Below are 13759 nucleotides of genomic sequence, written 5' to 3' on the forward strand. Positions count from 1 at the left end.
TCTCATTATCCCCCTAAAGACTACTAGAAGGACCTGCCAGCTTCTAGGAGTAGGGAAATGATAACTCTTTCCAGTCCTTGGAGAAGAGCTTGGGTTCTTATATTTGTATGAGGCTCCTCTCTTCCTTCCTCATATCTGTCATTCAGCAGAGTTGACTTTCTGCTGAAGGCTCATCTCCCCTGAGCCGAGCGATTTCTCCTCAGGCCGATGTCCCCAAGCCTCTGTGGTCTTTGGGAGCTCTAGGGAATGAGGGTGCGGTCTCGCCCTCACACCCAGTGCTCCAGGTCATAAGCCTGGATCTCTTCACACTCTTCCTGGGAAACCCTTGTCTTCCAGCCCATGGATCTGATGAATCGAAATCTTAGCTTGTGGAACAATGGGTGCTGGGAGGGGTTCTTCCCATAGAGGAATGAAAAGATGGCTTGTTTGGGGGGCTGGTTGTCCTTTTCCATGTTGTTGGCCAGGTAGAGAGCTAGGAAGAAATGGATCCGCTGGTACTGCAGGGAGAAGAGGCCAGCCCGGCTAGAGTAAGCAATGACCATGCTCAGGAGATACTTGTCAGAGACCCTCAGGTTTTTGTCCCAGGCCAGGAAGTTTTTAATGACAGGATCCTCAGGCAGCCTGTTGAAGACCTCATGATGCTCAGGCAGCACAGATGACACCCGCTGTCTCTTCAGCTTCATCTTGAGCCTGCACAGTGACTCCACGACCCTGATGTCCTCAGCCGCTGGGGTTATTTCCTCCTTGAATGCTGTTGACAAATCCCTCTTCCAGCCAGGAGACTGAGGCAGGGGGTTAGGCTCTACCCAGGGGGCTGATGGTCCTGGGGTTTCTTCATCTACGATCAACCCTGAGGAGCTTGGCTGGGGACTCAGGTCCTCAGACTGGGAACTTGGTTGACAACTGGCCATGATTTCTCTCAAACTACTTCTTCCCTTCTACAGAACTGAAGCCCTAATAGGTCCAAACCACTATTCAGTATTCTGGCTAACTCAAGCCTGTTATCTCTTCTCCAGACTAGGGAGAAGTTAGTGGTGGAAAGAGCTCTGAGAAGATGCTGTTGCTCACATTCACTGCCAAGCATCCACGGAGTTTGGTGCCTCCAGTCAGGAAGGTTAGAAGCCTCTGACGTCATCAGTCAAACCAAACTGGCAACCAGTTTGAAGGAAAACACATGTAACTGTCAGAGTAATGCGTGTTCTTCTCCTGGAGATCTGGGGTCAACGGTATCTCATGCCACTGCTCCAACCTCCAACCATCCCCCCAAGCTACCCTCAATGTCTCAGAGTCATTGTATACCCTACTCCCAGCAGACGCCATGTTCTCTGCATTCTACACTTGAAACACGTGGGATTCTCAGGTGTAGCCTAACCTTCCACAGTTTTCTAGATGTCCCTTATGAGTGGTCAATAGAAAATTGGCTTGCTGCCTCCAGGGATGGAAAGGTCACCCAAATAACAGGTAATTCTTTTCTATTGGATAAGTTTAGTTATTGGAAGGCCCCTTCTTAAAAAAAGAATAGGATTGGAGGATGCTATTTGGGGCTGCTTCCTACTAAGTAGCCTGTTGAAAACCTCATGGTGGATCACCTTTCTTGGGAATAGGCATAAATATGGATCTCTTCCAGTCGGTTGGCCAGGTAGCTCTCTTCCAAATTTCTCAACATAGACAAGTGAGCACTTCCAGCGCTGCATCAGTTTCTTGAAACATCTCAGTTGGTATTCCATCAATTCCTGGAGGCTTGTTTTTTGCCAATGTCTTTAGTGCAGCTTGGACTTCTTCTTTCAGTACCATTGGTTCTTGATCGTATGCTACCTCCTGAATTGATTGAACATTGACCAATTCTTTTTGGTACAGTGACACTGTATTCCTTTCATCTTCTTTTGATGCTTCCTGAGTCATTTAATATTTTCCCTGCAGAATTCTTCAGTATTACAACTTGAGGCTTGAATTTTTTCTTCAGTTCTTTCAGCTTGAGAAATACCAAGTGTGTTCTTCCCCGTTGGTTTTCTATCTCCAGGTCTTTGCGTATGTCATTATACTTTACTTTGCCTTCTCTAACCCTCCTTTGGAATCTTTTGTTCAGCTCTTATTACTTCATCATTTCTTCCTTTCACTTTAGCTACTCTATGTTCAAGAGCAAGTTTCAGAGTCTCTTCTGACATCCATTTTGGTCTATTCAATATTGTCATATTTAGATAACGAACTACTCTACAGCAATCGGAATGAATGAACTACAACCGTGTGCAATAATATGGATGGAGCTCAAAAACAAAATGCTAAGTGAAAGAAGCCAGACACAAAAGAGCACATCCTGTATGATTCCTTCTATATAAGTTGCAAAAACAGGTAAACCTAATCTATGCTGTTAGAGGTCAGGATAGTGGTTGGCCTTGGGGGTTAATGACTGGCAGGGAGCATGAAAAGTATTCCTGGGATGCTGGTAATATCTGGTTTCTTCACCTAGGTACTGGTTACAAGTGTCTAGTCAGTTTGTGAAAATTAAATTGCAAATTTTTCTGTATATAGTGTTATACTTCAATACTTTTTTTAAAAATGCAGAACATTTGATGGAGCCCTGTTCAGGTTGGAGAGCACAATGGCACATGGATCTAGTGTGGTGTGCTGGGAATAATGTAGCCATATTTAGATTGGGCTTGGCTACTTACTACCTGTGAGATTTGGATAACTTGTTAAACTCTATAAATCTATCCCTTTGTCTTTAAAATGGAGGTAATAGTAACAGCTACACTTTATATAGCTCTGGCTACACGTCAGACATTTTCCTAAATACTTTACAGAATTAATTTGCTCCCACCTCACAACAACCTTATGAGTTAGGTTCTATTCCCATTCTCTAGGTGAAGAAGTTTAAGCATGTTGTTGTTGTTGCTAGGTGCCGTCAAGCCAGATCCGACTCATAGTGACCCTATGTACAACAGAATGAAACATGACTCTGACCCTCTACTTTACCACGTATGATGTCCTTCTCCAGGGACTGGTCCCTCCTGATAACATGTCCAAAGTATGTGAGACGAAGTTTTGCCATCCATGCTTCTAAGGAGCATTCTGATTGTACTTCTTCCAAGAAAGATTTGTTTGCTCTTCTGGCAGTCTATGGTTATTCAATATTCTTTACCAACACCTCAATTCAAAGACGTCAATTCTTCTTTGATCTTCCTTATTCATTGTCCAGCTTTCGCGTGCATATGAGGCGATTGAAAATATCATAGCTTGGGTCAGGTGTACTTTAGTCCTCAGTGTGACATCTTTGCTTTCAACACTTGAAGGAGGTCTTTTGTAGCAGATTGGCCCAATACAATGTGTCTTTTGATTTCTTGACTGCTGCTTCCATGGGTGTTGATTGTGGATCCAAGTAAAATGAAATCCTTGACAACTTCAATCTTTTGTCCGTTTATCATGATGTTGATTATTGGTCCCATCATAAGGATTTTTGTTTTCTTTATGTCGAAGTGTAGTCTATATTGAAGACTGTGGTCTTTGATCTTCCTCAGTAACTGCTTCAAGGCCTCTTCACTTCATCAAGCAAGGTTGTGTCATCTGCATAACACAGGTTCTTAATGAGTCTTCCCCCAATCCTGATGCTGGGTTCTTCTTCACATAGTCCAGCTTCTCGGATCTTTGCTCAGTATACAGGCTGATTAAATATGGTGAAAAGATACAACCCTGACATACACCTTTCCTAACTTTAAACCATGCAGTATCCCCTTGTTCTGTTCAAACGACTGCCTCTTGATCTATGTACAGGTTCCTCATGAGCACAATTAAGTCTTCTGGAATTCCCATTCTTCACAATGTAATCCATAATTTGTTATGATCCACACAGTTGAATGCCTTTGCATAATTGATAAAACACAGGTAACGCATCTTTCTGGTATTCTCTGCTTTCAGCCAAGATCCATCTGACACCAGCAATGATATCCCTCATTCCATGTCCTCTTCTGAATTCTGCTTGAACTTCTGGCAACTCCCTGTTGATGTACTGCTGCAGCCACTTTTGAATGATCTTCAGCAAAATTTTACTTGTGTGTGATATTAATGATATTGTTTGATAACTTCCACATTCTTTTGGATCACCTTTCTTTGGAATGAGCACAAATATGGATGTCTTCCAGTCGATTGACCAGGTAGCTAGCTGTCTTCCAAATTGCTTGGCATAGACGAGTGAGCATTTCCAGTGCTGCATCTGTTTCTTGAAACATCTCAATTGGATAGGGAGACTATTCAGGTAGGCCTGATCTAATCACGTGAGCCTTTAAAAGGAGAGAGCTTTCTCTGGCTGGTGGCATAAGACAAAGTCAAAGAAATGGGAAATCTGAGAAGGATTTGATGTGCCATTGTTGCATTAAAGATGGAGGGGGCCATGTGAGAAGGAATGTGGGTGATGTTTAGGAGCTGAGAGCAGATTCTGGATGACAGTCAACAATAAAATGTGGACTTTGTTCCTATATGCACAAGGAACTGGATTTTTCCTGAAGGATCTTGGAAGTGGCTTCTTCCCCAGAGCCTCAGATAAGAGCACATCCCTGTTAGCACCTTAATTTCGGACTTGTGAGACACTGAACGGAAAATCCAGCCAAGCCCACCCAGACTTCTGACCTAGAGAAGAAATAATAAATGAGTGTTGTTTGTGGTAGTTTTTTACACAGTAATAGAAACTAATTCACTCATAGAGGTTAAATTGCCTGCCCAAAGTCGTAAGTAGGATTTAAAATCAAGGCTTTCTCACTACAACACCTATGTATTTGCCTCTAAATCACCTTGGCTTCCATTTATTATATGTCCAGCAATTTACATATACTGTTGCTAATCCTTGCAATACAGGTATTGTTGCTCTCATTTTACAGGTTAGTAAACTAAGGACCAGAGAGTTAAGGTGCTTTTCCAAAGTCACACAGCTAGCAAATGGTGGATATATTTTTCCCAAAGCTTAAATGTGAACTCAGGTTTTACTGACTCCAAAATTCATACTTTTTCTCTTTCATCATGGAATGGAGGGTGTTCTCAAGCTTTGACAAGCTTTAAGAAGGATGTGCAATGGGCAGGTAAGGTTCAGTGAAAGAGTGCTGGTAGCCTGGTCTTCATTGCCTAAAAGACAAAGACCAAAGCCATAGCAAAGTAATGTCCACCCCTTTCTTCCCATCTGTGACCCATTGAATGCGTTCACTTTATTATAAGACCCTGGGAGCCAAGGCTCTAGGCATATAGGTGAAATAGAAAACTATTGTTTAAGCACTAACCACTCATCTTTTTCAACCCTCTTACCTAGTGTAGGTAACTCTCTCACAATATATTTCTCTCTCTCTCTCTCTCTCACACACACACACACACACCCCTCTAAAACTATTTCCTTAACAATCTACCTCCTCATTGCCGAGGACTTGTTACATACACAAAGAAGTGCTTGTGCTGAGGTGACTCAGTGGCTTTTGCCATCCAGTACAGGGATACAGATTAAGAACTATCTCCACTCACCTGAGTTCCAGCTCCAGCTCCCTTATCATAGGAGATGTTCAGAGATTTCTGGCAAGTATCTCAAACTGTCATGGTGATCCCGTATGTGTCAGAGTAGAACTGTGCTCCATAGGGTTTTCAATGGCTAATATTAGGAAGGAGACTGCCAGGTCATTCTTCTGAGGCACCTCTGGGTGAACTCAAACTTCCAACCTTTCGGTTAGCAGCCAAGCACATTAACTGCGCGCACCATCCAGGGACACATGGGCTTGCCATGAGTCGAAACAGACTCAACAGCTACTGATTTGGTTATTTTTTGTTTTGTTTTTATTTCAGACTCTAGTTCTTCCTCATGCCTAGAGTGCCAGAGCACCCTAGCGACCCTATAGGACCCTATAGACCCTATAGAACTGCCCCATAGGGTTTCCAAGGAGTGCCTGGTGGATTCAAACTGCCGACTCTTTGTTTAGCAGCAGTAGCTCTTAACTACTGCGCAAAAAGGGTTCTAATCATTAGTTTCTAATAAAAACAATTATGAGAGGAGAGAGCCTAACCAAGGTAGACTAATCCCAACAGGGCAAGACAAGTTCTGAGGACACCAGTTGGGTGCAGAGGCTCCGACCTTTGCCAGGTCTTCCTTTACTCCCAAACCAGAACCCTGCAGTACAAGCCCTGTTGCTCCCTCTGTTCCTCCCCTCACCCTCCCTGCCCAAGAGTCAGGTGTCTCAGGCTGAGAGGAAGAGAATTAGTTGCCATGGTAACCTGTAACTGTGCCTGATAGCCTCTTCTTTCAGCCAGTTCTAGGCCCCGGACATCTGTTCTGGGTTCACCTCTTCTAATGTTCCCAAACCTAAGCTGAGGGCTATATGCCAAGTTGCAGAGTATTTGTGAGTAGGTGACACAGAGGCCCTCACCCGCATCCAAGGCAAAAGAAACCAGAAAGGAGATAATGGAATATCAGGAAAGAAGAGTGTTTCAAAGGACTTCTTGGGACAAGGAGGTCAGGGCCACTAATTAAAGTTAATTAAGGACCAGTCGCACTGATGCCACATCCCTTATTTCATTTAATTCTCTTAAACCACCATATAAAACATTATTTGCACTATACAGATGAGGGAAATGGAAGCTCAGAGAGACAAAGTGATTTGCCTGACATGGCACAGCTGTGATTTCAGCTCAGTCGTTTTCTTAGTTTTCAAAACCCAATCTCTTTGCATTGCACCAATTTATGGTTCTTCCTTTTTTTGGAAGACATGTAAGAACTTCAGAGCAATCTTTCCTCAGTCCATGTGCCTGTGAATCCCTCAAAGCCTTTCTCCAGGAATAGCCTCCTTCCTCTCTTCAAACATGGCCCCTGTTCAGACACCACCTTCTTCATAGACTCTTCCCTTTCTCTTCGGTAGCCTCTTTCTAGCCTGCAGAGGTTCCCTACAATTTCCCCTTGGCCAAATCCTCACATTTCCCACATTTTCAGATAGAGCCCTAACTTCTTCTTTCCTATGGGGCATTTTTTTTCTTAGTTTCTTTTTCTTTTTTTTAATTGTACTTTAGATGAAGGTTTACAGAACAAACTAGCTTCTCATTAAACAGCACACATATTGTTTTATGACACTGGTTAACAACCCCATGACATGTCAACACTCTTCCCTTCTCGACCTTAGGTTCCCCATTACCAGCTTTCCTGTCCCCTCCTGCCTTCTTGTCCTTGCCCCTGGGCTGGTGTGCCCCTTTAGTCTTGTTTTGTTTTATGCGCCTGTCTAATCTTCAGCTGAAGGGTAAACCTCAGGAGTGACTTCATTACTGAGCTAAAAGGATGTCCAGGGGCTATACGCTCAGGGTTTCTCCAGTTTCTGTCAGGCCAGTAAGTCTGGTCTTTTTTTTTTTTTTTTTCTGTGAGTTAGATTATTGTTCTACATTCTTCTCCAGCTCTGTCCGGGACCCTCTATTGTGATCCCTGTCAGAGCAGTCAGTAGTGATAGCCGGGCACCATCTAGTTGTAGTGGCCTCAGTCTGGAGGAGGCCATGGTAGTTGTGGTCTATTAGTCCTTTGGACTAATCTTTTGCTTGTATCCTGTTCCCTTCATTCTCCCTTGCTCCCGAAGGGATGAGACCAGTGGGGTATCTTAGATGGCCGCTCACAGGTTTTTAAGATGCCAGACGCTACTCACCAAGGTAGAATGTAGAACATTTTCTTTATAAACTATGTTATGCCAATTGAGCTAGATGTTCCCCCAGACCATGGTCCCCACAGCCCTCAGCCCAGCAGTTCAGTCCCTCAGGGAGTTTGGATGTGTCTACGGAGCTTCCATGACCTTACCTGAACAAGTTGTGCTGGCTTCCCCAGTACTGTGTCTTAGCCTTCACCAAAGTTACCACTTACCTATTGTCTATTTAGTGATTTTCCATCCCTACCCCTCCCCTCCCTCGTAACCATCAAAGATTGTTTCTTTTCATGTGTAAAACGTTTCATGTGTTTTTCTAGTAGTGGTCTCGTACAATATTTGTCTTTTTCTGATTGAATCTATGGGACATTTTTTGTGGTATGGGAAGAAGAATGGGATGGGCTCAGTTTCCCCACACAGGCAGAACAGAGGGCACCTGTATTAGTTTCCTATGCTTGCTATAACAAATTATCACAAAATCAGTGACTTAAAACGACTCAAAATTATTCTTTTACAGAAGTCCGAAAGCAGTTTTACTGGGTTAAAGTCAAGGTGTTGGCAGGGCCATGCTCCCCCTAGAGGCTCTAGTGAAGAACCTGTTCCTTTGCCTTTCCGGCTTCTAGAGCTGCATTCCTTGCATCCCTTGGCTCATGACCCCTTCCTCCATATTCAAAGCCAGCACCATAGTATCTTCAAATCTCTCTCGTTTCATCGTATCACTTTCTCTTCTTTGGTCAAGTATCTCTCTTCCTCCTTCTTTCAAGGACTCTTGTGATTACATTTATGGCCCACTTGCATAATCCAGGATAATCTCCCAGTCTCAAGATTCTTAAAAGTCTCTTTTGCCATATAAAATAATAGTCACAAGTTCCAGGAATTAGGACCTAGATATCCCTAGGGGCCATTATTCAGCCTATCACAGCACCCAAGATACAGTTGTACCCTGCTAGAGGGAACTAAGTAGGCCTGGTGGCACAATGGTTAAGTGCTCGGCTGCTAACCAAAAGGTCAGTGGTTCGAACTCACCTGGTGGCTCCATGGCAAAAAGACCTGGCAATCTTCTCCTTTAAAGATTACAGCCTAGGAAACCTTATGGGGCAGTTTTACTCTGTCATATAGGGTTTCTATGAGTTGGGATTCACTCGATGGCCCACAGCAACAACAACAGAGGGAACTAGTTGTCCTCCATTTCTAGAGTAGATGATCCAGGACCACAGGAGTCAAAGACAGAATAGTTGGCATAAGCATGGGAGAATAATATAAACTTGAATTTTGCTGAAATGAGGCTGAGCATGCAGCAGATGATTCCTTCTCTCTGGTGAGAGGTCCGTTAACCTGCACACTGCCCCTGCATAGAAAAGAAGGTAGGACTTAGAGGTGAAGGCTTCTTCCCCTCCTATTTTCAAAATGGTTGTCTTACTATTCTTCTCTCTTGTCTGGGTGATTTCTCTGGCATAGGAAAGTTCAGTAAAGGGTGAGAGTCTGGCTCCTAAAACAAGAGAAGGAGGCTAGATCCTCTCCCTAGCTGACCTCTACTCTCTCTTTCCACCTCCGTATTCAATCTCCTCTTCCCCTGCTTGGTTACCTGTCAGGCACCTCACGTTTTTGGGAAATGAAGCTACAGTTAGAGAAGTCCCCATGTCCGTCCACCTCAAACCAGAGAAAGCCTTCTCCATCAGTCATTCTCAAGATGTGGGGCATTTGGGATGGCTGCCAAGCTGAGTGACCAAGAGTTATAGGGCCATTCCTAGGTAAACATTCACTTCTCTTCCTTGCCACAGAATATTGACTATATTTTTGCTATCTAGAATGTGTGGACTCTAAAAAACTCCTTTCTACAAGGTTCTATCTGATGATTACCTTGAGGAACAATTTTAATTACACCTGGCAAACCTGAAATAAAGCCTGGTAAAGAGGGTGGGGAATGGGTATTTTGGAAGTTCAGATTCTGAGAAACATGGAAAAGACTTGTTGGGGTGGGAGTGTGGGGGCGTGCCTGACGCCGGGCTAAATTTTCATGGTCTTGAAGTGTCGGCCACAGCATCAGAAGCTCAGCAAGGTTTTGATTTATGAGCAGCAGATGCAGAGTTGTGAACTGATGTTTTGTAAAGTTAGCAGCTGACTCCCCATATTTTGTTCCTGTTCCAAGATATCATCTATTATATTGTTCAATGTTCCTCCTTATATAAAGACTCATGACAAATTCTTCTCCAAGATCAGGGCCAGGAAAGAGTTTGTTTCTCCTGGTGAACATGTCTGTTTCTTTCTGCCAGACAATGAAACTGGCCATACAGTGGCACCACTCCTCCTCCACATCCCAGTCAAGGGGTTGACATAATCTGTCCAGCTCTATGAGTTTTGAGCCTGCTGAGAAGAAGTGGCAGAGGTGAGGAGGAAGCCAAGGGAAGCTCATAGAACTCACTCAAAATTAGAGGTCTAGCAAGTCACAGTTCCTGAAGGGATAGGCTGTATACCGAGACCAAACAGGGATTCCAGAGAATTCCTAGGCAGGCATGAGCAGCAGTAATGGCACATCAACTTCCAAGCTGAACCATGCTAGGGAATTCTCTAGCAGAAAAGTAGGAGCTGGACCTGGCTCCCGTGGTTAGAGACAGCAGGAATGTGTAGGAAGCAGATCTCATATAGATCTTGCCCTGGGTATCACTGGTCTGGAAGACCAAGAAGATCTTGGAACTGATAGTACTCAGGCAGAGAAAAGGCCTAGTTGTCCATGGGATATCCAGGAAGATATGCTGATCTGATAGCACCACAGAAGTGAACTGAACCCTCTGTGATTGGGTCCAGGAAAGACTTGACTTTCTAAATCCTACTAATTCCCTAGATCAGTCTGAATTATACTTTCCTGCTACTCTTTTTAATTGACCGTTAGACAAATATGTCACGTTTTACAAAAATCCGTGTGTAGATGAGCATGAATGGTACTATTAGAAGGTAAGGGTTAATGTCATGTTTTGAATTTCACCTTGGCTTCCAGGAAACTCAGTTCTAAATTGTATGCCCAATTGTTTTAGCATTCTAGAAGCATCAAGGGGGAGTTCAGTATATTTTGTTTTTCTCCTTCTTCCCTTTGCGCTACTTTTATACTTTGGTAACCGATTTTGCTCTAATTGTATCGAGAATTTAGCAACTATAAGTTTCCTCAAAGCCTTTTTGAAGATAGGCAGGAAATAAATAAGCATATAGATACGTGATACTTTCTTTGTAGGCTTGTCAAATTCTTCATATGCCCTTTCTTGGGTTTAATGTGGTAAGGCTATTGACGTTGACTCAAGCTATGCTCATTTTTGTTCTGCAAATCTGTTACTATTGACCATGAGGGGGCCTGGGCCAGTGTATGTCCTGCTAGCAGTCTGTGGAGTCATTGTCACAAAGGAAAGAAAGTACCTCATTTTGTTAGATGCTTTTATTACCCATGGTATTGCAATAACACTTTCCTCAGGTTCCTTGCCTTGGGAACACCTAATGGCAAGATGCTTTTGATACTTCAGTAACTAAAGCTCCTTTAATGGGGTCCATGATGGACCTGCCTTGTTTTGTTCTATAGTGAAAAATGTTATAAGGAAATCTCAGTATATATTTCGTTGGTAACAATGCCTTAAGCTATTAAGGCCATTTGTTATTTTCTGAAAACAAGAGAGATAATGCTCACTAGTAAAGTTCACTGCACTGCAGGCAGCTCTAAGTTTCTTTCCTACAAAGTGCTCCAGAGCTCTCACAGGTCAGCTTCCCTCCTTCATCTTTCTTATGTCCTTTCTAAGACGGGGAGGGGGCATAGCTCTTTTAGTGCTAGGGAATTGAACTCTGTCTGAATCAAAAATAAGTCATGAATAAGAGCCAGCTTAATGCAAACTCCACCCCCTCTTAGAGTCCCCTCTCCTGGCCCTGGCTCCCATGTTTGCCTCTCCCTGTCTCCAGAGTCCAGCCTCCCTGAGCCACCGATACTGGCATCTTCCTGAAGACCCTGTCCCTCACTCAATTCCTACTCCCTATCTAGGATTCAGGCATTGAAGTTCCCCTTAACCCAATTTCTCCCCGAATTGAAAATGCAAATGTGCCTGCTTTGTTGTCTGTGTATGTATTAAGCTTCTACAAGAGGCTTTGTGCTAGGCACAGTGCTCTGTATGGGGAAGTACAGGAAGGTGGGGGTAGGGGAGCAGAATGGCCTCTGAACTGCCTCAGGTCAGCAGCTGGAGTGCTTTGCACTATTCAGGCCTGTGATTGGGGTGAGGAGAGCAGCCAGCGTGAATGGGGAGAGAAGCAGGGAGAAGCACTGTGAACTCCTTCATGGAGCCAGGGTGAATTGAGAGCCATCTCAGGGAGAGGAAGCTGTAATTTCCATCTTACCCCAAATCTCTAGGCGCAAAATCCTATTCACAATTCCACTGCTATAAGGACTTCAGCTCCTAGTAATGAAAGATAAGGTTGTGGAGTGGGGAAAAGGCTGTGGGTTTCCCATCTCCCATCTCCCTTCCAGACCAAATCCAAGACATCAGGAAAACTTACTTTTCCTCAGATCCAGTGCTGTGTGATTAAGTTACACACAGTGTCCTAAGGCCAATTTCACATAGGCAGGACTCTCTGACAACTTTGTGTGCTAATAGTTCACCTGTAATACTGGTATTCATTTAAGATGTTTGTTTTTCTAGCTACTATTTTAAAAAGTGACAGGAAGTTTGACAATATAAAAGTTTGAACTTTGACATCTGTTGGATTAAACTCACATTAAACCCATTGCCATCAAGTCAATTCCAACTCTGAGCAACCCTATAGGACACAGTACAACTGCCCCATAGGGTTTCCAAGGCTGTAAATCTCTATGGAAGCAGACTGCCACATCTTTCTCCCGTGGAGCCACTGGTGGTTTCAAACGGCCGACCTTTCGGTTAGCAGTAGATCGTTTTAAACACTGTGCCACTAGGGCTCCATAAACCCACATTAGAGTGCTGAAATTTTATCCTCGCTATCTGACTGGACTCAAGTGTATTAAAAACATAGGTTTTCACAGGGGCAGGCAGGGATGGTAGGGGTATGCAATACATGGATCAACAACCAGCTTCTTTTAAGAAAACATAAAAGCTATTTCCAGCTGAAATTCTCAGAAACACTATAGGAAATGAGTATAACTGATTGATGCGATCTCATCTAATAGAAATGGGAGTTGAAGCTTTATCCTTCTACAACAGGTGATTAGAGGCAAATGAGGGGCAGGTTCCCATGGCAACCATTTGGCTATCTCAGACCTGAAGGAGGCCTCTGAAGGGGAAGCTTTGAGAAGAAATATGGGTTTTCAAAGGCAAGAAATATTAGACCTTTGTCTTTTAGGGACACACTGGGTTGCTTAGGGAATTAAGGTGATGTGGGGGCAAAGTCTAGAGTTTTTCTGTGAGTGTTGGAGAAAGATCTTAGATATTGTTCCAGTCACTTGAAGCTAGGGGGATTACTCTTCCATTTGGTTACTCCTCTCATCCCATCCTCTTGTGAAAAGAAGCAGGGTGCCTCTGGACATGAGATGACATGACTGTGAGAGCGGTTGTGGTCATGGTGGATGTGGAAGTGTCAGGTAAGTCCCTCATAGCCAAACGGTTTCTTTCTCCCCACAGATCTGCCTTCTCCCAGTGAACTCACAACCAACCATTCTAGCCCATGATGGATCTGGAGAAACTTTGGGGTGGCACTGCTTGTGCTGAGGGAGGTGTGGTAGGCTATCAAACCTCCTTTTGTGAAGAGGTGTGGCTGAAAACTTCCTGCTGACTGCCTTTTATTAGAAGTAAGGTCCTACATCATGACAGCCCTTAGGCGATAGGGGTTCAAACCAAAGTCAAGGGGCATTGCTCTTACTCTGAGGACTTTTCCAGGCTAAGCTACAATCTCTGCCCAAACTCTGTCCCTTTTTCTTCCCTTTTCTCATAAATAAGGTGTTATAAGGTCTTCAGTTATTTTCTTTCCCTAGCTGTTTTCACTTCTCCTTGGTTCCATCCCCCACTCTAGTCCATCCCCCTCCCCCACCCACACTCCCAAGGCCTTTGCTGATATCTGAGATGTCAGATTTGATGAAACGTCTGTCTGCCCCTGGAATTTCAGAGGACCTAAGAGATTCCTTA

At 43.8% G+C, this 13759-nt stretch overlaps 1 protein-coding gene across 1 annotated transcript; it reads right to left on the reverse strand.

The window, feature by feature from the left end:
* Positions 1 to 266: 266 nt before the first annotated feature.
* Positions 267 to 683, reverse strand: LOC101342258 (speedy protein E4-like). The gene has a single exon (XM_012556470.2). The coding sequence runs from the start codon at positions 681 to 683 to the stop codon at positions 267 to 269; it is 417 nt and encodes a 138-aa protein (XP_012411924.2).
* Between the last annotated feature and the right edge of the window lie 13076 nt (positions 684 to 13759).

The sequence above is a fragment of the Trichechus manatus genome, unplaced genomic scaffold, assembly GCF_000243295.1.
Source record: "Trichechus manatus latirostris isolate Lorelei unplaced genomic scaffold, TriManLat1.0 scaffold00066, whole genome shotgun sequence".
NCBI lineage: Eukaryota > Metazoa > Chordata > Mammalia > Sirenia > Trichechidae > Trichechus > Trichechus manatus.